At 38.6% G+C, this 21,031-nt stretch overlaps 1 protein-coding gene across 1 annotated transcript in view; it reads right to left on the reverse strand.

The window, feature by feature from the left end:
• The window catches only part of Plppr5 (phospholipid phosphatase related 5), a 90,292-nt gene that overhangs the window by 38,650 nt on the left and 30,611 nt on the right, over positions 1–21,031 (reverse strand). Inside the window, exons 2-3 of the mRNA XM_035451300.1 lie at positions 5,555–5,687; positions 1,758–2,008 (exon numbers count right to left, since the gene is read on the reverse strand). Of these exons, the coding sequence (XP_035307191.1) occupies positions 1,758–2,008; positions 5,555–5,687 (384 nt within the window). The remainder of the gene's footprint in view (positions 1–1,757; positions 2,009–5,554; positions 5,688–21,031) is intronic.

Genomic DNA, 21,031 nt, shown 5'->3' on the forward strand with positions numbered 1-21,031 from the left:
TACACAGATACAAAAAGTCAACATTAGGCTTAGATGAAGGCATAGATGAAAAACCGCCTTATGCCTTCTGATTCACTCATTTAAAATCTTCCCTGCACTGCTGAGTGCTGCATTTTCTAGCAGAGGAGAAGCCTGTAGTCAAGCAACTTGGTGAATAGGAAAGAATATGTGTGTTCGCACATTTCATTCAATAGTGAGAGGTACCTAGCAATGTATAGAATGCAAAGCTGATAGACTAAGGAAACTGAAGAATTTGAGGAACATACAAATTTTGGGGGGCAGAGTGAGAAGGCCAGGAGAGAGCCGGAGCAAACATTTTACAGCAGTCAGCAGGAAGTGGCAGACAAAATGACAGGCTAAGCTTCACTCCCAGAATGCTATACAAAATTTCTTGATGGGAAGTTTTTAAAGACCAGGTAGTGAAGGATACAATTATCTTGGTTTATAAGCTTCAAGAAGTTTCAGCCCAGATACTTGAGAAGCTAAGGTGAGCTGGTTGCCAAGGTTTGCAGCCTGCTTAGCTGCATAGTGAATTCTAGATGCATCTGACAGCAAGCAACAAACTTATCTTAAAAAAAAAAAGAAAAAGAATGACGGCAATCTAAAACTCTTAAACTCTGCACTCTGTGACCTCTAGATTTATCTTGCACTGGAAATGTTATGAACACTGGTACATTTTTCCTTATAAAGATTTCTTCTATTTAGGGACCTATTTCCTGTCTTGGAGAGACAGCACTGTGTTATGCTTGACACTCTGCTTTTAGTGGTGTATGATTGTATTAGGAAAACTCCCATCACCAAAGAGTCTCTGGAGCATTAAAATAATTCTGATTTTTCATAACTAATTAGGAATAATAGAATTTGGTTTCAGGCTGGGCCAGATTTTATTTATTTATGTATTACAAACCTTTTCTTGATGTGTTGAAATCAGAAGGGAGTAGATCTTCGAACCACAGAGAAGAAGAGGACCCAAAGACCTACCTCTGTATCCTCTGTACTTCTCAACCCACAGAAAACAAGTTCAAAGTTCAGCTCCAAAGCTGCATACCTCCTGGGGAACCTGAGAAAGCTGACTGAGGGACATGCCTGTTGGGGTCAAGAGCTGCCTGCCACAGCTACCCCTTTCTCCATCCCTGCTGTCTGTAACAAATCAGCTATGATTGCTCATCCTCACCTCTAGATCTTAGGTTGCTTATATGCAGATCCTGGCCACTATTACCGAAATGAGGGCAAATACTCAAGAATAAAAGGAAAACATAATTTCTAAAGGTATTTTGATTAGTTCTATGAGTAAATATAAAAATACTGATTGAGACATTATGATGATGTAATTACCAATAACAAAAGCACTTTCTAAAATAAGAGTTACTTCTCTCCCAGAATCAGGCAACCTCAGAGCTTGAGTAGGCAGCCAGGAGCCCAGACAGTTCTCTAAATTATGCTATTAGAACTTAGTGGGGAATGCAACAGAACTAATTTGTTTCTGTTAAGTTTTATTTAATATAAAGGCAAATATATTTACAAACAGATATTTCAATCACAATATATCTTTATAAGCTACCCACATATGTCCACAAGAGAGCCAGCTGAGTTAATGTTATTCACAGTATAACCAGCAATTATTAGAAACAAATTAAACATTGAAAAGAAAATATTAGTTTTCTATATACAACTCTCATTGTGGTGCAGAAAAGCATCCCACACTTGGAAATGGGAAAAGACATTCCTAGGACTATGCATTGTTGAACATTACTTACTGTCAGATACATGGCAGCATAGACACTGAGGGCAGCCTCTTTGGATGGGAAGGTTTTCCTTGCTCGCATGATGAGATCTGGGTTGCCTGTGCACGCTTCCTCCCCACTGATGAACTGTGTATACTGTTGACACCCAAGAGCTGTGTAGTTGGGCTTACACAAGGCCAGAAAGTGTGGAGCCAAGTTGCCTGTAACCACTTGCCCAGCATTTACAAAGATATCTGTAGCAAAGAGTCCAAATGTATAAATTCCTGGGGAACAAAGAAAACAAACAACGTTAGCTTTCTTCTTTTTAAAAAATGTATTCTATAACAATCCAATATGGAAACATTTTAGAAATTGTAATGCATTCCGTAAGTACATGTACTCAGTTCTTTCCATTTTACTGCTCCCTAGTTTCTGCCTTGGCTTTCTGGAGTAGTTAAGGGTGTTAAATTATTTAACATATTGAGCTATCTACCACTGGCTACATTTTCATGCATGGCATGTTTGTGAGGCGTAAGATCAAAGAAGAAAATATATTCTGAGGTGGTGTTTGGGTGATGCAGGTTTTGAAATAAAGAGACAGACCCCAAACAGGGTGCAGTTTAGTAATGTTAGAAAACTCTATTTTTCCTATTTTTGACATTTTTATGACACTAACATAAAGCAAAGCAGTTGTATCTCTCTTTGATTATGCATCCTAAGCCCACTCAGATGGATAACACCTCTGCTGGAGGTGCCAGCAGTAAAATCCAGTGTCATCAGTTTACGTTTAAATATCATGGAGAAATCTTCAGCAGAATATTCTTGGATTCAATCTCTACATTGCCTTCAGAAACACATTTTCCAAAGGCACAGAACAGCTACCATGTGGTCCCACTTTATCTGTTAGAGATTTGCTTTCTAGTTATCTATTTTGGAACAAGTTGGGAAACAAGCAGGCAATCAATGTTCTAATTCTAGACTGTGTTTGCAGCATTAAAATTCCTTTACTGTGGCTACCTGAAAGTACAAACCTAAGTACACAGATGTTCTTTCTCCTTTGTAATAAGCTTAAGAATTACTTGAATTTGTAAAGCTCTCTCTAATCAGGATCACTGGACATTCCTACATGAAAGATGCAAAAGGCCTAATACGTTTCCAGTGTTACATATGCAGATGTTCTTTTATTTTTTAAAATCTTATGGAGATTTGCTTATGAAAAAAACCTATTTTCAGTAAAACAAATTTTGTCATTGACAACAATGATATGCATAAAATGTAAGTTTCAATGTGTGTTTTTGCTGTAAGGAAATCCACTGGTTTCTAATTTGAGGTAATAAAATCCACTAGGATTTTTATTTTATTTTTATTATTTTCAAGCTTTACTTATTTATTTTCTAAGTAGGTGTGTACATCTGAGTATATATTTGTGCACCACATCTATTCAGGTTCCCACTGAGGTCAGAAGATGGCACTTCAAATCACCTGGAAATGGAGTTACAGATGGCTGGAAGCCACTGGATGTGGGCATTGGGAATAAAATCCAAGGTCACTGTAGAAGCAGGATGAATTTTTAACTGCTGAACCATTTCTCCATCCCCAAGAACTTTTAAACTTATAGAAAATATTTCCCCAAAGAATTGACCTATTAAAATGCCATATTAATTTTATTTATAAAAAATAGATGTTTTTCTTCTTAGTTGCATATTTCTGAACATTTTTTTCTAAGCCTTCCATCATAACTGGCTGTTGTATTAGGAAGTCATCATGAAATTGGAAGGGATCAAATATTTTTCCAGTATTAGAAGTATGGATGTTCTTTTAAATTTCAAAATGTTACATAAGATTTCTTTATGCACAAAAATCTACACATAATAAAACTCTTAGTATCCAAATGTCAAGGTGATAGAAACATTGATTTTTCTATTTTAAGTTCCAAAGAAAACAGCAAGAATCCCTTTCTTGACTCCTAGCAGTGTGTCATGAGTCATACCAAGGAAAGACTAGGTAGGAAAAGCAGAAAATCAAGAGAAGCAGAGAACTGGGAGCAAACTAAGGCCAGTAAGATGCATACATACTCTGTCCTTCAAAAACCTCTAAGCGAGGCACTGGCATCTATATCTGTACTCCTTTGAAATGTAGGCTAAAATGTACTCATTTCTTAACTAAGCTTCTCTTTATATCTAGTGTAATAGGTCCCCTTGTTTAAAATAGAAATATTTGGGAAGAATATAGAAATGTCTCTTGATACTTGAAAAGTTCTGGAATATGTCTTAGAACTAAAATTTCTATGTATCACATCCAAAGCTGGTATTGCTGTTGATGGCACAGATAATTTTCAAAATGGGATCCTGTAGGCATAGCCACCCTTTTGACAGAAAGCATGAAGTCCCTATGCAAAATATGCAACAGTTATTCAGTGTTGCTTCAGTTACAAGCTTTTATTTTCTTATAACAGATTTGAAACTTCAGGTCACCATAAAGGAACCAAACAGATGAAAATTGATATAATCAGGAAGAAACACGGCATGTAATAGGCACACTGTACAATGTGACACATGCTCTTTACAAACATGCATGCAAATGCAGAGAATGTTTTTCCTCAACAACACAACCAACTTTGCTAAATAGCACTTAGGAAAGTACTGGTTTCAAGCACTTTTAGTCTTGCAGATGTCGTTGCTTGTTACTAATTTTGTTATTAAATGCCTCACATACAAAGAAAAATGGATCAAAAGCACATTACATATACAAATGAAAAATAAAATTTTAAGATGTATGTATCTTGAAAATGAAATCTAAATATTTTATATAATCTTATATATTTTATTATTATATAATATTCATATATTTTATATAATATTGCTTCAAAATATACTTGGGGGTGTTAGAGATACTTAACTTGATGATAATGAAAAGTTCAATATTCCAAAAAAAGACCCTTAATCTTCAGAGAAGCCTATGGTCCTGATTCTTTATGCCTAGTCTCTAGTTTAGTAGCTATAGGACAGTATGCTGTTTGCTGTCTCCAAAGTTTTCATCTTGATCCCCATAACATGAGACATATCCTGAAAAGTTGCAGGCTTCTTGATGAATCTCTCAATGTTCATCACAATTCATCTTACATGCCTTTTAATTCATATGGCTGCAGTCATTATAATCTATCAAACCAGGAAATTATAATTGACGTTGAACTTTGTTGTCCAGTGAAGTTGGTTTGTTTGCATTTCTATTGCACTACAAGGATGCTTAGTAATTTGTCATTTGTTAAGTGCTAATCTTTGCAGGGTGAATTTCTAAAGTATTGGTGTCTCTTATTCTCTAACAAAACTATTGCTTTAATCCCAGCACTTGGGAGGCAGAGGCAAGCGGATCTCTGTGAGTTCAAGGCCAGCCTGTTCTCCAGAGCAAGTGCCAGGAAAGGCTCCAAAGCTATACAGAGAAACCCTGTCTCGAAAAACCAAAAAAAACAAAACAAAACAAAACAAAAAAAACAACCAACAAACAAACCTATTGCTATAACTTGGTTTCCATGAAAACCAGCTCAGGACTAGTGCAAGGGGCACAGCTTATTAAATATGACATTCCTCCTTTTGCCCAGTTACTGTTCTTGGTTGATATACTTACAGTTATTATTTCTCCCATGCATTCATTCTGAAGCTTTATAAACACACTAAGTCATTTATTTTGATTGCATAATTTAGTTTCTTTAAAAATACTATTCATGGGTTGTAGTCTTTCCTTCTTAATGTGGAAATTGCATTCTGGTTGTTGTTGTCTCTTATATGATCATCTTTGTGGACAAGAATAAAAGTAAATCAATGGATACATACCAAGAAATCGGACAGTTCGGCGTACCAGTGGGTTTATATAGCAACAGTCTCCAGTTAAAATAGTTTTTTCCTGGTTTTCAAAATCTCTTGTGGCTAATTGCAGGCAAAACACAGCAGTTTCTCCAACTATTATCTTGCAAAAAAAATAGATTAAAGAGTGTTAGAGTTTCACTAATATGAAAGTTATTTTTATTTAAAAGGTTGTAACTATCTCAATATAAAACTGAAGCACAATTGCTAGGTAAACCATTTAAGTTTTATTTTGTCAGAAGACATAAATCATATTCCTCTCAACTTTAAGAAATATTAAAATGACAGATTTTTAAAATAAAAACATATTATATGCTTGATATATATAAAAGTTCCTAAGGAAATTCTCAGTTATTCTAGTGCGTAATTTTCACTTTTGAAAAACTGACTTACCTTGCTAAATCTGAGTCTTCTCTAAACTTCAAAATAGTTTTTCTCTTATTAATGTATATAATATATATATATATATAATATATATATATATATGTATGAATAAAAATGGCACAGTGAAGCCCATTAATTTGTGCTGTTAGAATTCATGAAGAATTACCATGATAAAAGATGATGATAAAATATATTTTCTATAAATATTTTTAGAAAGGTCTTGTATAGGCCAGGCGATGGTGGCACACTCCTTTAATCCCAGCACTAGGGAGGCAGAGGCAGGTAAATCTCTATGAGTTCGAGGCTATCTTGGTTTACAGAAATAGTACAGGATAGACTCCAAAGCTACACAGAGAAATCCTGCCTCAAAAAAACCAAAAAAGAGCCTTGAATGGATATATTGCTTTGAAAACATCAATATCACATTTTTATAAGGAAAAAAAAAACAACTCATGGATGTTTGGCCTTGTGATGATTGTATTCTGAGACATTATGAAGAAGTTTTAACAATTAATCTATTATTTACATCTTACTGAGAATGTGTTATTTAATCTTCATCAGACATATGAAGTAGAATATTGCCATACCTCTTTACAAGTGAAGAAATGGAGTGCTTGCTCAGGAATTAGTAATGAGGACTATGTTTTGGCCTGGCTTATTTCTTCTTACTTGCAAAGACCTGTCTATGTTCTACTAATCATTGTACAGTTGCAGTAGTTTTCAAACATTTCCACAGTGAGGTGTTAGAGCAAGAATTCCTTCATTTTATAGATAAGGACATGGAAACTTGGGGAGTTAACTATTTAATTCTCTTTGAGATTAAAAGAAGTCAAGCAAAAATTTTTTACTTAACCTGAGAACTCAGATTTCATTTAATACCATGGACAAAGCATAAGACAGAAAATTCATGCAGAAGTTTTAACAGGATGGATCAGCAGGTAAAGTATAATACAAGCTCAGCTACACAAGTTGGATCCCCAGAACCCATGGAAGGAAAGAAAAAAAGAAAGAAAGAAAGAAAGAAAGAAAGAAAGAAAGAAAGAAAGAAAGAAAGGAAGAAAGAAAGAAAGAAAGAGTTATATTCTAATATCCATATGCACACCATGGCATGGGTATCTACCCAATATTAAGAAATTGAAATAAATTTTATGTTAAAATTAAGTGAAAAAGAAACTGGAGCCAATCATTTGCCTCCTAATTTGTCCCTGTTAGTTTTGAGTTTAGTCTTGTTATTAGTCTATGTTATTAGTTATTTAGTCTATGTTATTAAGGTTAATTAAGACTCTCTAATGAGAGAACAGGTACAAGCCATGCCAGCTAGAAAAATAGAACACACAAACCAGAAGAACACACAAGAGAACTTGGAGAGAGACTCCCAGCTTGACCAGAGACCATACAGCATCCATAACTTCAGACAGGTGGTTATGGACCTTCTCCACTGCCTAAGTGCCTCCCCACACTATCCCAGGTCTCTGCTTTCTTCCTCATCACCTTGCCCCACACCCCCAACAGGACAGCCCCTGTTAGGCCAAAGGCCAACTTAGCTGCCAGAAGTCCAGCCCCCAACTGGGACAAAGACTCCCTGTTATAATGGCTGTCAGAAATATAGGCTGAAAAGACCAGAAGGTCAAAGAGAAAACAGAAACCAAGGAGAGGGTACACCCATCCAACAATGAAAAACTCAGAAATCAGTACCTAGATCTAAAATCAAACCCAAGTGCATTGATGCCAGTGTAAGTACACAGTTAACAACAGCCAGGGCAAGATGTCACCATCAGAATCTGGCTATCCTACTATAGCAAGCCCTAAATGTTCTAACACAGTTGAAGGACAAGAAAACAACCTTAAAACAAAACTGTTCCAAATAAACTGAACTTTCCCCAGGCCACTAAAGGGACTTGGCTCCAAGAACGAGATTGCACAGAGTTTTGAAGGGTTAGACTACACCCTGATGACAGATACTCTCTATTTAAACCTAAACTTCTAGGCTAGAAGGATGGCTTAGCAGATAAAAAACACTACTCTTCCAGAGAACATGAGATTGGTTCCCAGTACCCATACTAGGTGACTAACAACAGCCTAGAACACCAATTCCAGGGAATTCAGTTCCCTCTATCAGATCCTATGGGCACTCACACAAGAGGCATTCTCTCTCTCTCTCTCTCTCTCTCTCTCTCTCTCTCTCTCTCTCTCACACACACACACACACACACACACACACACACACACACACACACACACACACACACACGTCTTAAAAACTATATAAAAGAATAAGAAATCTAAACTTCATATTAGTTTCCCAAAGAAGGGCATGGAGGGGCAGTGGGCCTTTGTCTTCGTTTCTCTTCCCAATGTGGCCATAATGAATATACCTTTTTCTGTTTTTCATGATTGCTTCTCTGTGTAACCAACCCATTGAGGATGAATGGCCAAGCTGAGGATGTTAGGGTTGCCAATGCAAAGGCTGTGACCTTGGAAACTCCAGTAACGACAGTCTCAGGTATTTTGTTATAGAAATGGAAAACTACCTAAAACATCAAAGAAATTTTTTGGCGAATCTACAAAAATCAATTTCTATGATAATAAGATACTTAAAATATTAATGAAAGGTAGAAAAGAAGGAAATCACAGGAGGTTTGAAGTTTAGCGGACATCCATACCACTTCCAGCTTGGGTATCTTTTCCTGTTTTCTTCCTCTGCTTCCTTTTGTTACTGTATCTATCCATGTATTCATTTATTTATTTTTACCCAAGACAGTAAGAATTCAAAGTTAAACCAGAATAAACTGAGGTGAGCTGTATTTAAATCTGGTCTTCTTTGTCTGGAAAGGCTGGGTTGTATTAAAAAAGATTAGAACTTCCTCCTGCATTTTAACTTCGGCGTTAGTGGAGTAGATCAGCTGTGTGATAAAACAGTTCATCTCTGGCCAAAGAAGACACAGAACTATTTTTCATGACTATGTCATCCATCACCAGGAGAAGTTAAAGAGACAAGCTGTGTGTTTGATATTTCCTTAGCTCCCTCTCTGAATAAATCCCTCATATCATCGGTATTCTGGGATGCTTCTCAAAAGAAATGACCAGTGTGAGGCTTTCTGGGAAAAAAATTAACTTGCAGTTTTGCCACAAAATATTCCATATTCTAAGAATTTACCATCTACTTCACTGCATGACTTCTCAGTTCCCTACACAATTGCAGCATTCCTTCTTTGCACCATGGCAGTTGTCACTGGACCTGCACTTCTTCACTGACATTGCCTCATATGACCTTGAACCCCCTCTTAGGCTGTGAACATACAGAGCTCCTTAAAAAATTGTGGATAGTTCAGGCAAATGAGAATCAGTCTACCACATGATCCAGCAATTCCACTCCTAGGCAAACACCCAAAAGATGCACATTCATACAAGGACATCTGTTCAATGATGTTCATAGCAGCATTATTTGTAATAGCCAGAACCTGGAAGCAACCTAGATGCCCCTCAACTGAAGAATGGGTAAAGAAAATGTGGTACATTTACACAATGGAGTACTACTCAACAGAAAACAACAATGGAATCTTGAAATTCTCAGGCAAATGGATGGCACTAGAAGAAACCATCCTGAGTGAGGTAACCCAGTCACAAAAAACAAACATGGTATGTACTCACTCATTTTTGTATTTTAGGAATGGAGCAGAGGATTCTCAGCCTACAATCCACACTGCCAGAGAGGCTGGGAAACAGGGAGTCCCTTAAGAGAGACGTGCATGGTACCCCAGAGAAGGGGAAGGGGATAGGATCTCCTGGGAAGATTGGGATCATAGGGAGAGGGGAGAGGAAGCTGGGAGAAAAAGAAGGGGAGAAGAAGGGGGAGAGAAGGAAATGGGGGAGCAGGAATTTTGAGTTGGGGAAGAATAGAGGAGAGCAGGATGAGAGATATCATAATAGAGGAAGTCATTATAGGTTTAAAGAGAAATCTGTCACTAGGGAGATTTCCAGAGATCTATAAGATGACACCAACTGGCAATCTAAGCAATAGTGGAGAGGCTACCTTAAATGCCCTTCCCCGATAATGAGATTGGTGAGTACCTTATATGCCATCCTAGAGCCCTCATCAAGTGGCTGATAGAAGCAGAGGCAGACACCCATAGTTAAACACTGAAAACTTCTGGAACCCAGTTGCAGAGGGAGGAATGAAGAGCAAAGGGATCAAGATTGGGCTGGTGAATCCCACAGAAACGGCTGACCTGAACAAGGTGGAGCTCATGGACCTCAGACTGATGGCTTTGAGGCCTGCATGGGACTGATCCAAACCCCCTGAAGGTGGGTGTCAGTGAGGAGGCCTTGGCAATCTATGGGGTCTCTGGTAGTGGATCAGTATTTATCCCTGGTATAAGAATGGACTTTGGAAGCCCATTCCACGTGGAGGGATGCTCTCTCAGCCTGGACACATGGAGGTGGGCCTAGGCCCTGCCCAGATGATATGACAAACATAGGGGATACCCATGGAGGGCAACACCCTCCATGGGGAGTGGAGGGGGGATGGAATGAGGGGTTGGTGGGGTGTGGGGGAGAAGAGGAGAGACAGGGAGCTTGCATTGACATGTAAAGCAGGCTAGTTTCTAATTTAAATAAAAATAAATACAAAAAAGATTGTGGATAGACAGTGATGCTTACTAAATACCATCTTCAGATCATATCTTCAATCAATCAGAATGTCATGGTCTGTGTTTTACCTTTTACTTATTTAAGATACCAACTTCTTCCTTGTTACAGTGAGGAAGGTCTAGGGAATACCCTGCTTTCTGTAACCAGATCTTGGTAACTCCTTAATTACTAATGGCTGTGAGACTAAGAACTGCTTTCTTTTGGCCACTAGTCCTAGTGCCACTCTTTCCTGTAGCTCCCTAACATGATCCTTGCTTGTTGAAATTGTATCCTATTTCACATTTCTGAGTTTCCTATTTATGGACTGTACATATTAGTCAATGTCATTTGACTGCTCTGGTAAGAAATCCAAAGCCAAATAGACTAAACATAGAAATAGGTCTCAAGCTAGAGGGATATCTCAAAACCTAATTGGGGGCTGTGGTGGTTAGAAATTAGGATACACATAATAGCTAGCTAGCAATGTCATTCTTCCTCTTTCTATGGAGTCACACACCATCTACATCAGGCAGGTTATAACAATCCAGCTCCAGAGGATCTGGCATCCTCTGTGGGCATTGCCCTGACATGCACAAATGTACCCACCCAGAGCTGCTGTGAAATCAGAGTTCATTTAGGAAAATAATCTTCTGTGTTAAAGACACAACAATACACTGATGATCAAGGAAGAGATTGGAATACATTTTGATGGTCCCAACAAAATAATTGAAAGAGGTGTGGGACTTCACATATTGATCTTTTTTGCATAATTTAGAAAATGTGTGCCATGGGGGTGGGCCTAGGCCCTATCCAAAGGTTATGATAGACTCTGATTTCCCCCTATGGAAGGCCTTACCCTCCCTCAGGAGCAGAAAGGATGTGATAGGTAGGGTATTAGTTGTGGGGAATTGGTAGGTGAGGAGGGGAGGGAGTGGGAACTGGGATTGACATGTAAAACAATCTTGTTTCTAATTCAAATAAAAAAAAGAAAATGTGTGCCAGTAGAACCTTCAGGAAAAAGTGTCATGAGTCACTGACAGTACCTGTGATGTCTTGTAGATACTTGACCCCAGATGTTTGGGGCTCTCCTCTATGTAAATATTGATTCCACTCTTCCTAGATTCCTCCTAGCCAGTGAGTGATCAATGGTGGGACACTATGCTCTACAGTCTAATGGTAATCATATGTAAAAAACTTCCCATGGACTTGAATAATTTTTTTTTGTTCTACAGTCTGTGATCTTGGGTGATCCAATTTTCCTGCCTCTTATCCTGAAGTGAGGTTGACTCCCATCAGTCTGAAGGTCCTACCCACCTTCCCCAGCTTCATTTCAAACTCTTGCATTTTACAGATATGTCTCCTAATATACCCCTACATGTCTCACCCCATCTAATTTTCACTTGCATCTGAGAAACATAAATTATTATAAGATCAAAGAAAGACAAGGTGTGAACTTGACTACACAGAAAATAAAGTCTGTGACTTGACAAGTCTGAAGGATTTATAAACAACCCCAGCTAGGAGGCAGGAGGAAGAAGTCTATCTCATAGTGGCTTTCAGCTTGATTTCAGCAAAGGCTAAAGCATATGGAGTTGTGTTACGATAAATCTTTCCGCCAAAAGCTGCCGAGCCCCATTGCCACGTGTGTGCTTTATGACCAAGTTAGGGCCTAAATTAATACACAGAAACTTATATTAGGTTCAAATGCTGCTTGGCCAATGACTAGGATTTCTCATCTGTTAGCTCAGTCTTATTTATCATAAATCTATATATTTTATAAGACTTGACTTATAGAGGATACCTTCCGCTGTCACCCTCTCTTGCTGGTGGCTCACATGGTGCCGCTGGAGGAAGCATAGGGGAAAGGGGACACTTCCTGTTTCTCCTTGCTTAAATATGAGTCTCCTTGCTATGTCACTTCCTGCCCGGATCACCACTTCTCTATTACATTTCCCAGAATCCTCTTTGACTCCTAGTCCTGTCTAACTTGCTGTCTCATTGGCCAAACAGAACATTATTCAACAACTAATAAGATAAACATACACAGAAGTACATTCCCCATCAGAGTTGGCCTTGGAGACAGAGATAATGTTAACAATTATCATAATCAATAGTACCATTAAAACAATGATAGTGGTACTAATGACAATAGCATTCACTTCAGTCTAACATACACAGACACACACAGACACACAGACACACACACACACACACACACACACACACACACACACACACACACACACAAACTCCTACTTCTTTGCTATCTCTGACAGATTTAATATAAGGATATATTGATTCTATTGTGTCCATTTCTTTTTTATATTGAATTCAAATTCAAGGTGCTGGTTAATAAATTGCAGACCCAAAGTCTATGTTTCCCAGTATTTTAGCTTGGTTCTTTTCTTTCCCTCTCAGAAGCTTTCTCCAATGAATTTTATTTACCCTAAATCTTTAACAACCTTTGCTCCTCTAAGGAATGCTGGGCACTTATCTCCCCTCTGAACTCCAGATACAGGGCTCCTATTGAGCAGAAAGAGATGGGATGGGGGTCAGTGGAGGCATGGGGGTGAAGGGAGAGGGATCTGGGATTGGCATGTAAAAGAAGCTTGTTTCTAACTTAAATTTAAAAAAAAAAGACTCTGGAAAAAATAAAGTGGAATAACTTAAGAAGCTCAGATCTGTCTCCTGAGATCCCTCAAGCTCTCACATTCACAGGGGATCCTTGGTCTTACTATGAACCTCCTTGTTTTCCCATGTTATCACCTCAGTAAACCACTAACTCTCCACTGGTACACCCAAGCTAAAACTCACCTATCATCACACTGGGCCTTCTGTTTCTCTAACATGCCTCTCTCCATCAGTGACTTAAAAATTACATTATTTTGCCGAGGGTTGGTGGTGCAGGCCTTTAATCCCAGCACTCGGGAGGTAGGGGCAGGCAGATCAATGTGAGTTTCAGGCCAGCCTGGTCTACAGAGTGAGTGCCAGGATAGGCTCTAAAGCTACAAAGAGAAACCCTGCCTCAAAAATAACACAAGAGTTACACTATTTTAATTAATAAAATTTGTGTATATTAAGATTAGGATGTTCAATATGATGTCTTAAAATATGCACATATTTTGGAATGATAATAAATTGCTGCATCACTATTTCATATGTCTTCTTTGTGGTAGCAGCACTTATCTACTTACTTAGAAATTTTTAAAGCATATAATATATTATTATTATTTGCAATAATCACCACATTTTTTAAGAGATCACTGGCCTTATTCTTCCTAATCAAACTGCTATCAGTTTCTAAATTGTGATTAAATTGTAACTTAATTCTACTTCAAATGTCTATTTCTCTTATTATTCCTATGTCAAAATCTGATCCCTTGCTATTTCTTCCGAGCCTTATAGAGTACTTGAGACTCTCTGCATTTCAAACTATCAACTGAAACCAAATTTTATGCAATCCAAACTTCCTAATTACAAATTCAGCATGGACTCACAGCCTGCATATTAACAGGAATTGTTATAGAAGGCCTTTTTAAGCTTACTTTAAAACCGTCTTTCTCAGCTTCTGTGATCCTTACAAAGCCTCAGGATGTGCTATGCTATAGTCACACACAAACATTTTTATTTCATAACATACCGGGTATTTCTATGAATCCATGCTTTTATACTTGTCAATAGGTCAATATGGCTTGATATGTACAAGGCATTGAGACAAGATTTAAATATCACTTGCTCTGTTACAAATTTATTCTATGTCTGCTGTAGCCCATCCTTCCTTCTTGTATTTCAATGATACTTTGTACATTTATTATGGTAATTCCATACTTTTATAAATGTAACATCTGTCTACTGTACTCAGTTGAAAGCTTAGGCAGGGACTATACAGTGATTTTACTCCAGTTTTAAAGCTCAATGGCTGACAGCAAATATGAATGCCATATGGATGAATAAAATCCAGTTCAATCTACTCAGTAATAAACAAGAAAACTATTCAGAGAGAAATAGAAAAATCAAAGAGGCCTGTTCCATGGGGCTACTGTCTATCCCAGATCTGCATCCAAGTTCAAAGGCATTTTATTTCAGCCTCTGCCTAAGAACCTGCAAGCTTTGAACTTTTCAGGGTTAAAGCAAGTAGACCCATGCTTTGGAATACAGGTTGTGCCTTGGAGTTTCACCTCATTCCTAAAGTTTCTACAATGTTAAGGGGATACTGAATACATAGCATCTCATTAGGATGCTGACCACTCTATAGATAGCTGTAAGACAACTGAACACAGAAAGACATTCTAATCCCATTTGATAAACTACAGTTCTTGAACACAAACTCAGGGAGCATCCCACCACCCTCCCTCAGTTGGGGGGCTTGGGAAGTCTATGGGGCTGCTGGCAGTGGAACCAGTATTTATCCCTAGTGCACAATGGAGTTGAGAACCCATTCCCTATGGAGGAAAACTTTCTCAGCCTAGATACATGGGGGAGGGCCTAGGTCTTGCCTCAAATGATGTGACAGACTTTAAAGATCCCCCATTGGAGGCCCCACCTTCCCTGAGGAGTGGATGAGGCGTGGGAAGGGGAGATGCTGAGAGGAATGGGAGGGCAGGAGGGAGAGGGAACTGGGATTGGTATGTGAAATAAGATTGTTTTAATGGAAATGAAATTAATTTAAAAAAGAGTTCTTGATTCTGCTATCATTGGCTGCATTTCTCATTGGATGTGTAAAGCAACCCATGGGCAAAGAGCATAACTTGTTTGATTTCACAGGAGTTTAGAGCGAAGGGAACACAACAGTATCATCACAAAAAGCCACATATAGGCATGGTAGGAGCATCATTACTGAGTTTTCCTTGTGAAATGTCTTTTTGTGTGTGTGAACTAACAATTAAAGGCTGGTTTGAAAGAGAGTTGAAGTAGTGATCAAGAGTATCTGAGACCAGCTCAAGACCATGTCCCCTACTGCTTGCCATAGGTAACAGATGTTCAAAAGAGTGAGAAAGTAACAAAAGTTCCAGAGTAATAATTATGGCTCTCCTGGGCAACATCATCTAGTTTGTCACAAGCCAGTCTCTGATAGGCACTTTTTTAACACCTCAGCACAACAACCCCCATTCACTAGAATAAGAAATGAATGAAGGAAAATAAAGCTCTAGCTGAGTACTAAATGTAGCAGGCACAGCAAACCACAGGGCTGTACCCCATCTTGTTTTTCAATTCTCTTCCTCCGGGCTCTTTCTCATCTCTCTTCTTCTGGCAACAGAGGCAATCTCTTCCCTGGCACTCTGCTCTAGAGAATGTTCTCAAGCAACCTCTTTGGAAGACATATGACTGTTCATTGTCCTAACTAACTAATCCAGTGGGAAATGTGGTCAGAGGCCCACCAAAAGCTTAGAAAGTAGGTCATGCAGTTGTATCTATCTACCCAGGACTAGGTATGGGAAAACATTATTCCTGGAGACAAGGATGTCTCTCTATCGAAACTAACAGTACCCTTAGGGGTAAGAGTCTTCTCCTTCTGGGTCACCATCTTCTGCTTTATTGAACAACATGGAGCCCTTAAACCCCACCTTGCCTATTGAGCTGGGTCTACATATTGTACCTTTCAAATTACGCATCTACATCTACTATTTGAGAACAGATATGCTAGCTCCATCTATTCTTTGAGAACAGATACATGATCTTGCCCATTTTTATCCATTACTCATTTGCCAGAGAGTAAAAAGTCATGCCTTGTTGCTGAAGAATAAATTACTGAAATGCACTTATGAATCATTCATTTCCAGATCAAATATATGCCCCAACACCAAGAAGCTCACTCTTGGTTATCTAAACTCCTTAATGGAAAATAAAGAAGTAACCTTCTCAAAGTAGATGTAATCATAATAGATTTTCCCCAGTGTCAAAATCCAAATAACGTCATATTTTCATTGTTAAGCACCCAGTTAGAAAGTCTCTTCAAAGACAGCCATACATCAGTGCTTTGAGACTAGGAAACTAACTTGGGTGCAATATAGTTCTGGAAGTTATACAATCAGTGTGATAACATTTGGCATGTCTGATTCATTTCAGGCTTGAGTGAAATAATATCTGAAAAATATCTATTATCTGGGAAAGGCAGATACATCAAGTTTTTGCATGTTTCTATTTAGATCATCAAACTCAACCTACTCAAAGAAGTTCTAAGCTCTACTGAGGTAAATATTGCCAGGGATAGTGTTTCAGTTAGCTCTGTATCCTGATATAGAATAACCACATCTTCTTGTCTTTCTCTATCACTAATGATGATGTAGTGACTGGCATCTCTGAACATGGCTTCTGCAGATAACCTACACAGTTGGTATAGAAGTGAATTATCTGAACTGAAGAAATAAAATGGAACACAGCCTCTCCCATGATTTACAAAATACTATAATATCTTCATCATTTGAGCCCAGAAAAATTCCTTCTTTAATACTAACTCATTCACTTACATTTAATTGGGGAAGAGTATATTCATTTGTCATACACAAAATGATACTTTGAAATATGTACACTTTATTGGATGGCTACACTGAATAACCTGCACACAACCTTACATGCTACATATCCACATTTATTCTAGAAAGTTGTTGTAGGGAGTGAGTACTCACAGTGAATGCCACTATTAGGACACGTGGCTTTGATGAAGTAGGTGTGATCTTGCCGGAGTAAGTGTGTCACTGGGCTTTGGGTATTTCAGAAGCTCAAGCCAGGTCCATTGCCATTCTCTATTCCTGCTGCCTGCCTACACAGATGTAAGTACTTCTCCATTATGTTGATTTGGTCCAGAATTTCCTCACTAAGCTTCCTTTCCACCGTTTTGGAATGGCAATGTATACTCTGTGCCATTCTGTTGGAAGTCTGTGATCTGTTTTTTCATTTTGATTTTATAGAGCATTACAATTGAGAGATTATGCTGAGTCTCAGAAGAGACTTTGAACTTTGCACTTTTAAACAGCATGAAGGCTGAGATAGACTATGGATGGGACCTTTGAAGTATGACTGAGTGTTGTTTTGCATTATTATATGGCTACAAACCTATGGGGGCAGGGAATTGAATGTGCAGTTTTGAATGAAAGTGGCCTTCATAGGCTTATAGGGAGCGGCACTATTAGATGTTGCTTAGTGTGCGAATTACCAATACAGAGCCAGGTAAAAATACAAGTGAATTTAATAGGGAAAAGCCTTACTTACAGAGCGGTGGGGCAGTAAGTACAGCAAGCAGAAGATGAAAACATAAGCAGGCCTACCATGGAGCATCCCTCACTCTTAAACCTTCCCTATGTCACCCTGACCACACCCTCACAGACATGGTCAGGCACACCTGTAGCCAGCCCCTAAGCAAGCATGGCTACAGCATCCCCTACAGTTGCTCTGTTGAAGTAGATGTGACCTTGGAAGAAGAGTGTCATTGGTCATGGGCTCTGAGGTTTCTGAAGCTCAAGCCAGTCCCTCTGTCACTTTCTCTTCCTGACCATATAGATGTAGAAATCTCTGCTACTTCTCCAGCACAATGTACGCATGAATGCTGTCATGCTTCCTGCCAGGATGACAAACTCCTGAACTGTAAGGCAGGCCCAATTAAAGGTTTTACTTTATAAGAATTTTCAAGTCATGGTATCTTTTCACAGTAATAAAAGCTAAGAAAGATGCCATGCTATTATGATGGACATCCTGAGAGTGACTGAGCACACATTGAAAGCTCAGTGGTGTGGCATTTAACAGGTTCCAAATGCTCTATAAATATTTGCTGATTTAATCTTCAAAGCACACCCTATGTGGGCACTGTTATTTGTATTCAGTGACAAATGAGGAAAAGGAAACACATATAGAGCAATCTTAGTAGAACTAATAGTAGTCAGGACTGTGGGTGGACATAAGGCATATAACAAAATCCCCAGGGTCTGGGGAGAGGGCAGATTTTAGGACTGCTAGGTCAAAAGGCAGCTGAGAGCTGTATGAGGCAAGGAATTGGACTCATCCCCTTGGGTCAAGATTTGCTTAGGTGACCCATACTAAAAGTTTTAGCAAGGCCTAAAAACCGAGAAGCTGTCACAGATCCACTAGGTACCATAAGCTTGTCAGCTTATATCTTAGCTGTAAAACCTTTGGAAAGGCTCCCATTCATTTTGTCAGCTCAGTAGGCAGTGGTAGTCAGGGTAATATCTGGGCTAGTAACATGGGTGTGTATGTGTGTACAGACAAGTCCCATGCACAATTCTGACAAGGAAACTATGGGGTAGGTATCTAGCAATCTGTGTTCTCACAGGAGCCCTAGATTTTTCGGAATATTTGAAACTCTCAGTTACAATCTTAAACTTTTCAGGAGTATTATAAAAGGGAAATTTTAGAAATTTGTATAAACAAATAAATATTATGTCATCGTGATGCACCAAGTATTTCTAAGCATTATAATTAAAGGTGGGTTTGTATAGAGAATTTACATGAGTGCTAACAATGAAAGAAATTGAACACTCGTGTTTCTCATGTTTTGTTTCTGTTTTTGTAGTTGTTGTTTTTGTGTGTATGTACACATGGATGTCCCTGTTTAAGCCAGAGAACAGCTCTATGTATTATTCTTTGGGCATGCTCTACATTCTGTTTGAGAAAGAGCCTCTCACTGGCTTGGCAGTAGTCTAGTAAGCTAGGCTGGATAACCAATGAGTTCAGGGATCTCCCTGGTGCTGAGACCCAGGTATGCAACAGCACACCCAGCTTTATTTTTAAACATGGGTTCTATGAATCAAACCCAGGTTTTCATGCTCACAGAACAAGGACTTTACTGACTGAACATCTCCCCACCCCCACTGTCTAGACATTTGAAGTGATACTCAAGATGAAGAATCCTAACAAAACAAATTCAATTCCTCAGTGACCCATACCAGGTTCCTTCACATCTGCTACAATGCTTGCTCCATCTAGTGTGGAGGAGGCCATCAGTGTTCATAATTAAAACCTGCTTACCAGTGTAGTCACATATCTTATGTTTCAATAGCTGTAAAGAGACACCTTGACCACAACAACTCTTACAAAACAAGAACAAAAAATTCCCAAAAACATTTAATGAAGGTGGCTTGCCTTTTCAAAGGTTTAGTCCATTATCATTATGGTGTGACATGGTGGTGTGTAAGCAGACATGGTGCTGAAGGGGGAGCTGAGACTCCTTACATCTTGACCAAAAGGAACAAGAAGTAGTCTGAGACACTTAGTGTGGTTTGAGCATATATGAGATTCCAAAGTCTACCTCCACAGTGACACACTTCCTCCAAAAATGCCATACTATTCTACCAAAGTCACACCTCCTAATAGTGACACTCCCTATGAACTTACGGGAGCAATTACATTCAAACTACCACATCACATGTGCAGACATTATTTGAGAATGAATCAAAAGTCATAAGATTTTAGTGATGACGGAGAACTGGGAATGCAAACAGTGAACCATATACCAAAATTAACCTAGTCTATCTTTCTGGAACACTCTTTTAAAAAGGGAATCCAGCTTCTCCAACCCCCATCTAAGCAGTGTTGTGGTAACAAGCCTACAGAGTCTGCATATCTGAGACTATGGGACAGAAAAGCATTGTCCTAAGCACTTAGAAGGGATGCTCATCTCTCACAAACAGAGTAGTGCTAGAGCAAGATAGCATAGGCAGGAACTAGTTTGGGCTTTTTCTAGATGAATGACTAAGGGAAGTTGTATACATACTCTTCACCTATATAACTTCATCTGTAAAATGAGATAATCAGAATTATGAGGCCATCGTGGATTTGATTTTAAAATTAAATGAGTGGTTAAATTTTATAAAATTCTTAGATGATGGGAAGCCACAGAATTCACTTTGCAAATCCTAGCTGTCACTATATGGCAACAAGAATGATTCTGTCCAATTCACATCTGTGATATTCTTGGAAGTAAGGGAGTAATGAAGTAAAAGAGCCTGCAACATTTGACAGAGGATAGTTGAGGACTTTGATAATGTAGAAATGCTTATAGTAGTCATCTTCAAATCCTTATAAATGACAATATAAAGAAATATATAAAGAGGCATCGTTACTTAACAATATGGCATGGGTAACAAAGCTAAAGGCACATTCAGAGGCTGGGGAAATGGCTCAGTGAGTCAAGTATTTTCCACTTAAACATGAAGACCTGGCTTCAGATCCCTACTACCCACATAAAAGACTGGATCCTTAGAGCTGGCAGGACAGCCAGTGTCCCATAAAGCCCTGGCTGTGGCTCAACTTAAACTTACTATATAGTCAAGGATGAGCTTGAACTTCTGATTCTCCTAAATCTACATCATAAATGCTAGGGTTAGGGGCATGTGCTAAAAATGTCTTGTTTGTGCTGTGCTAAGGATCAAACTCAAGTCTTCTTGAGTAAGAGACAAGCACTCTATCTACTTGGGCACAATC

Source organism: Cricetulus griseus (assembly GCF_003668045.3).
Source record: "Cricetulus griseus strain 17A/GY chromosome 1 unlocalized genomic scaffold, alternate assembly CriGri-PICRH-1.0 chr1_0, whole genome shotgun sequence".
Taxonomy (NCBI): domain Eukaryota; kingdom Metazoa; phylum Chordata; class Mammalia; order Rodentia; family Cricetidae; genus Cricetulus; species Cricetulus griseus.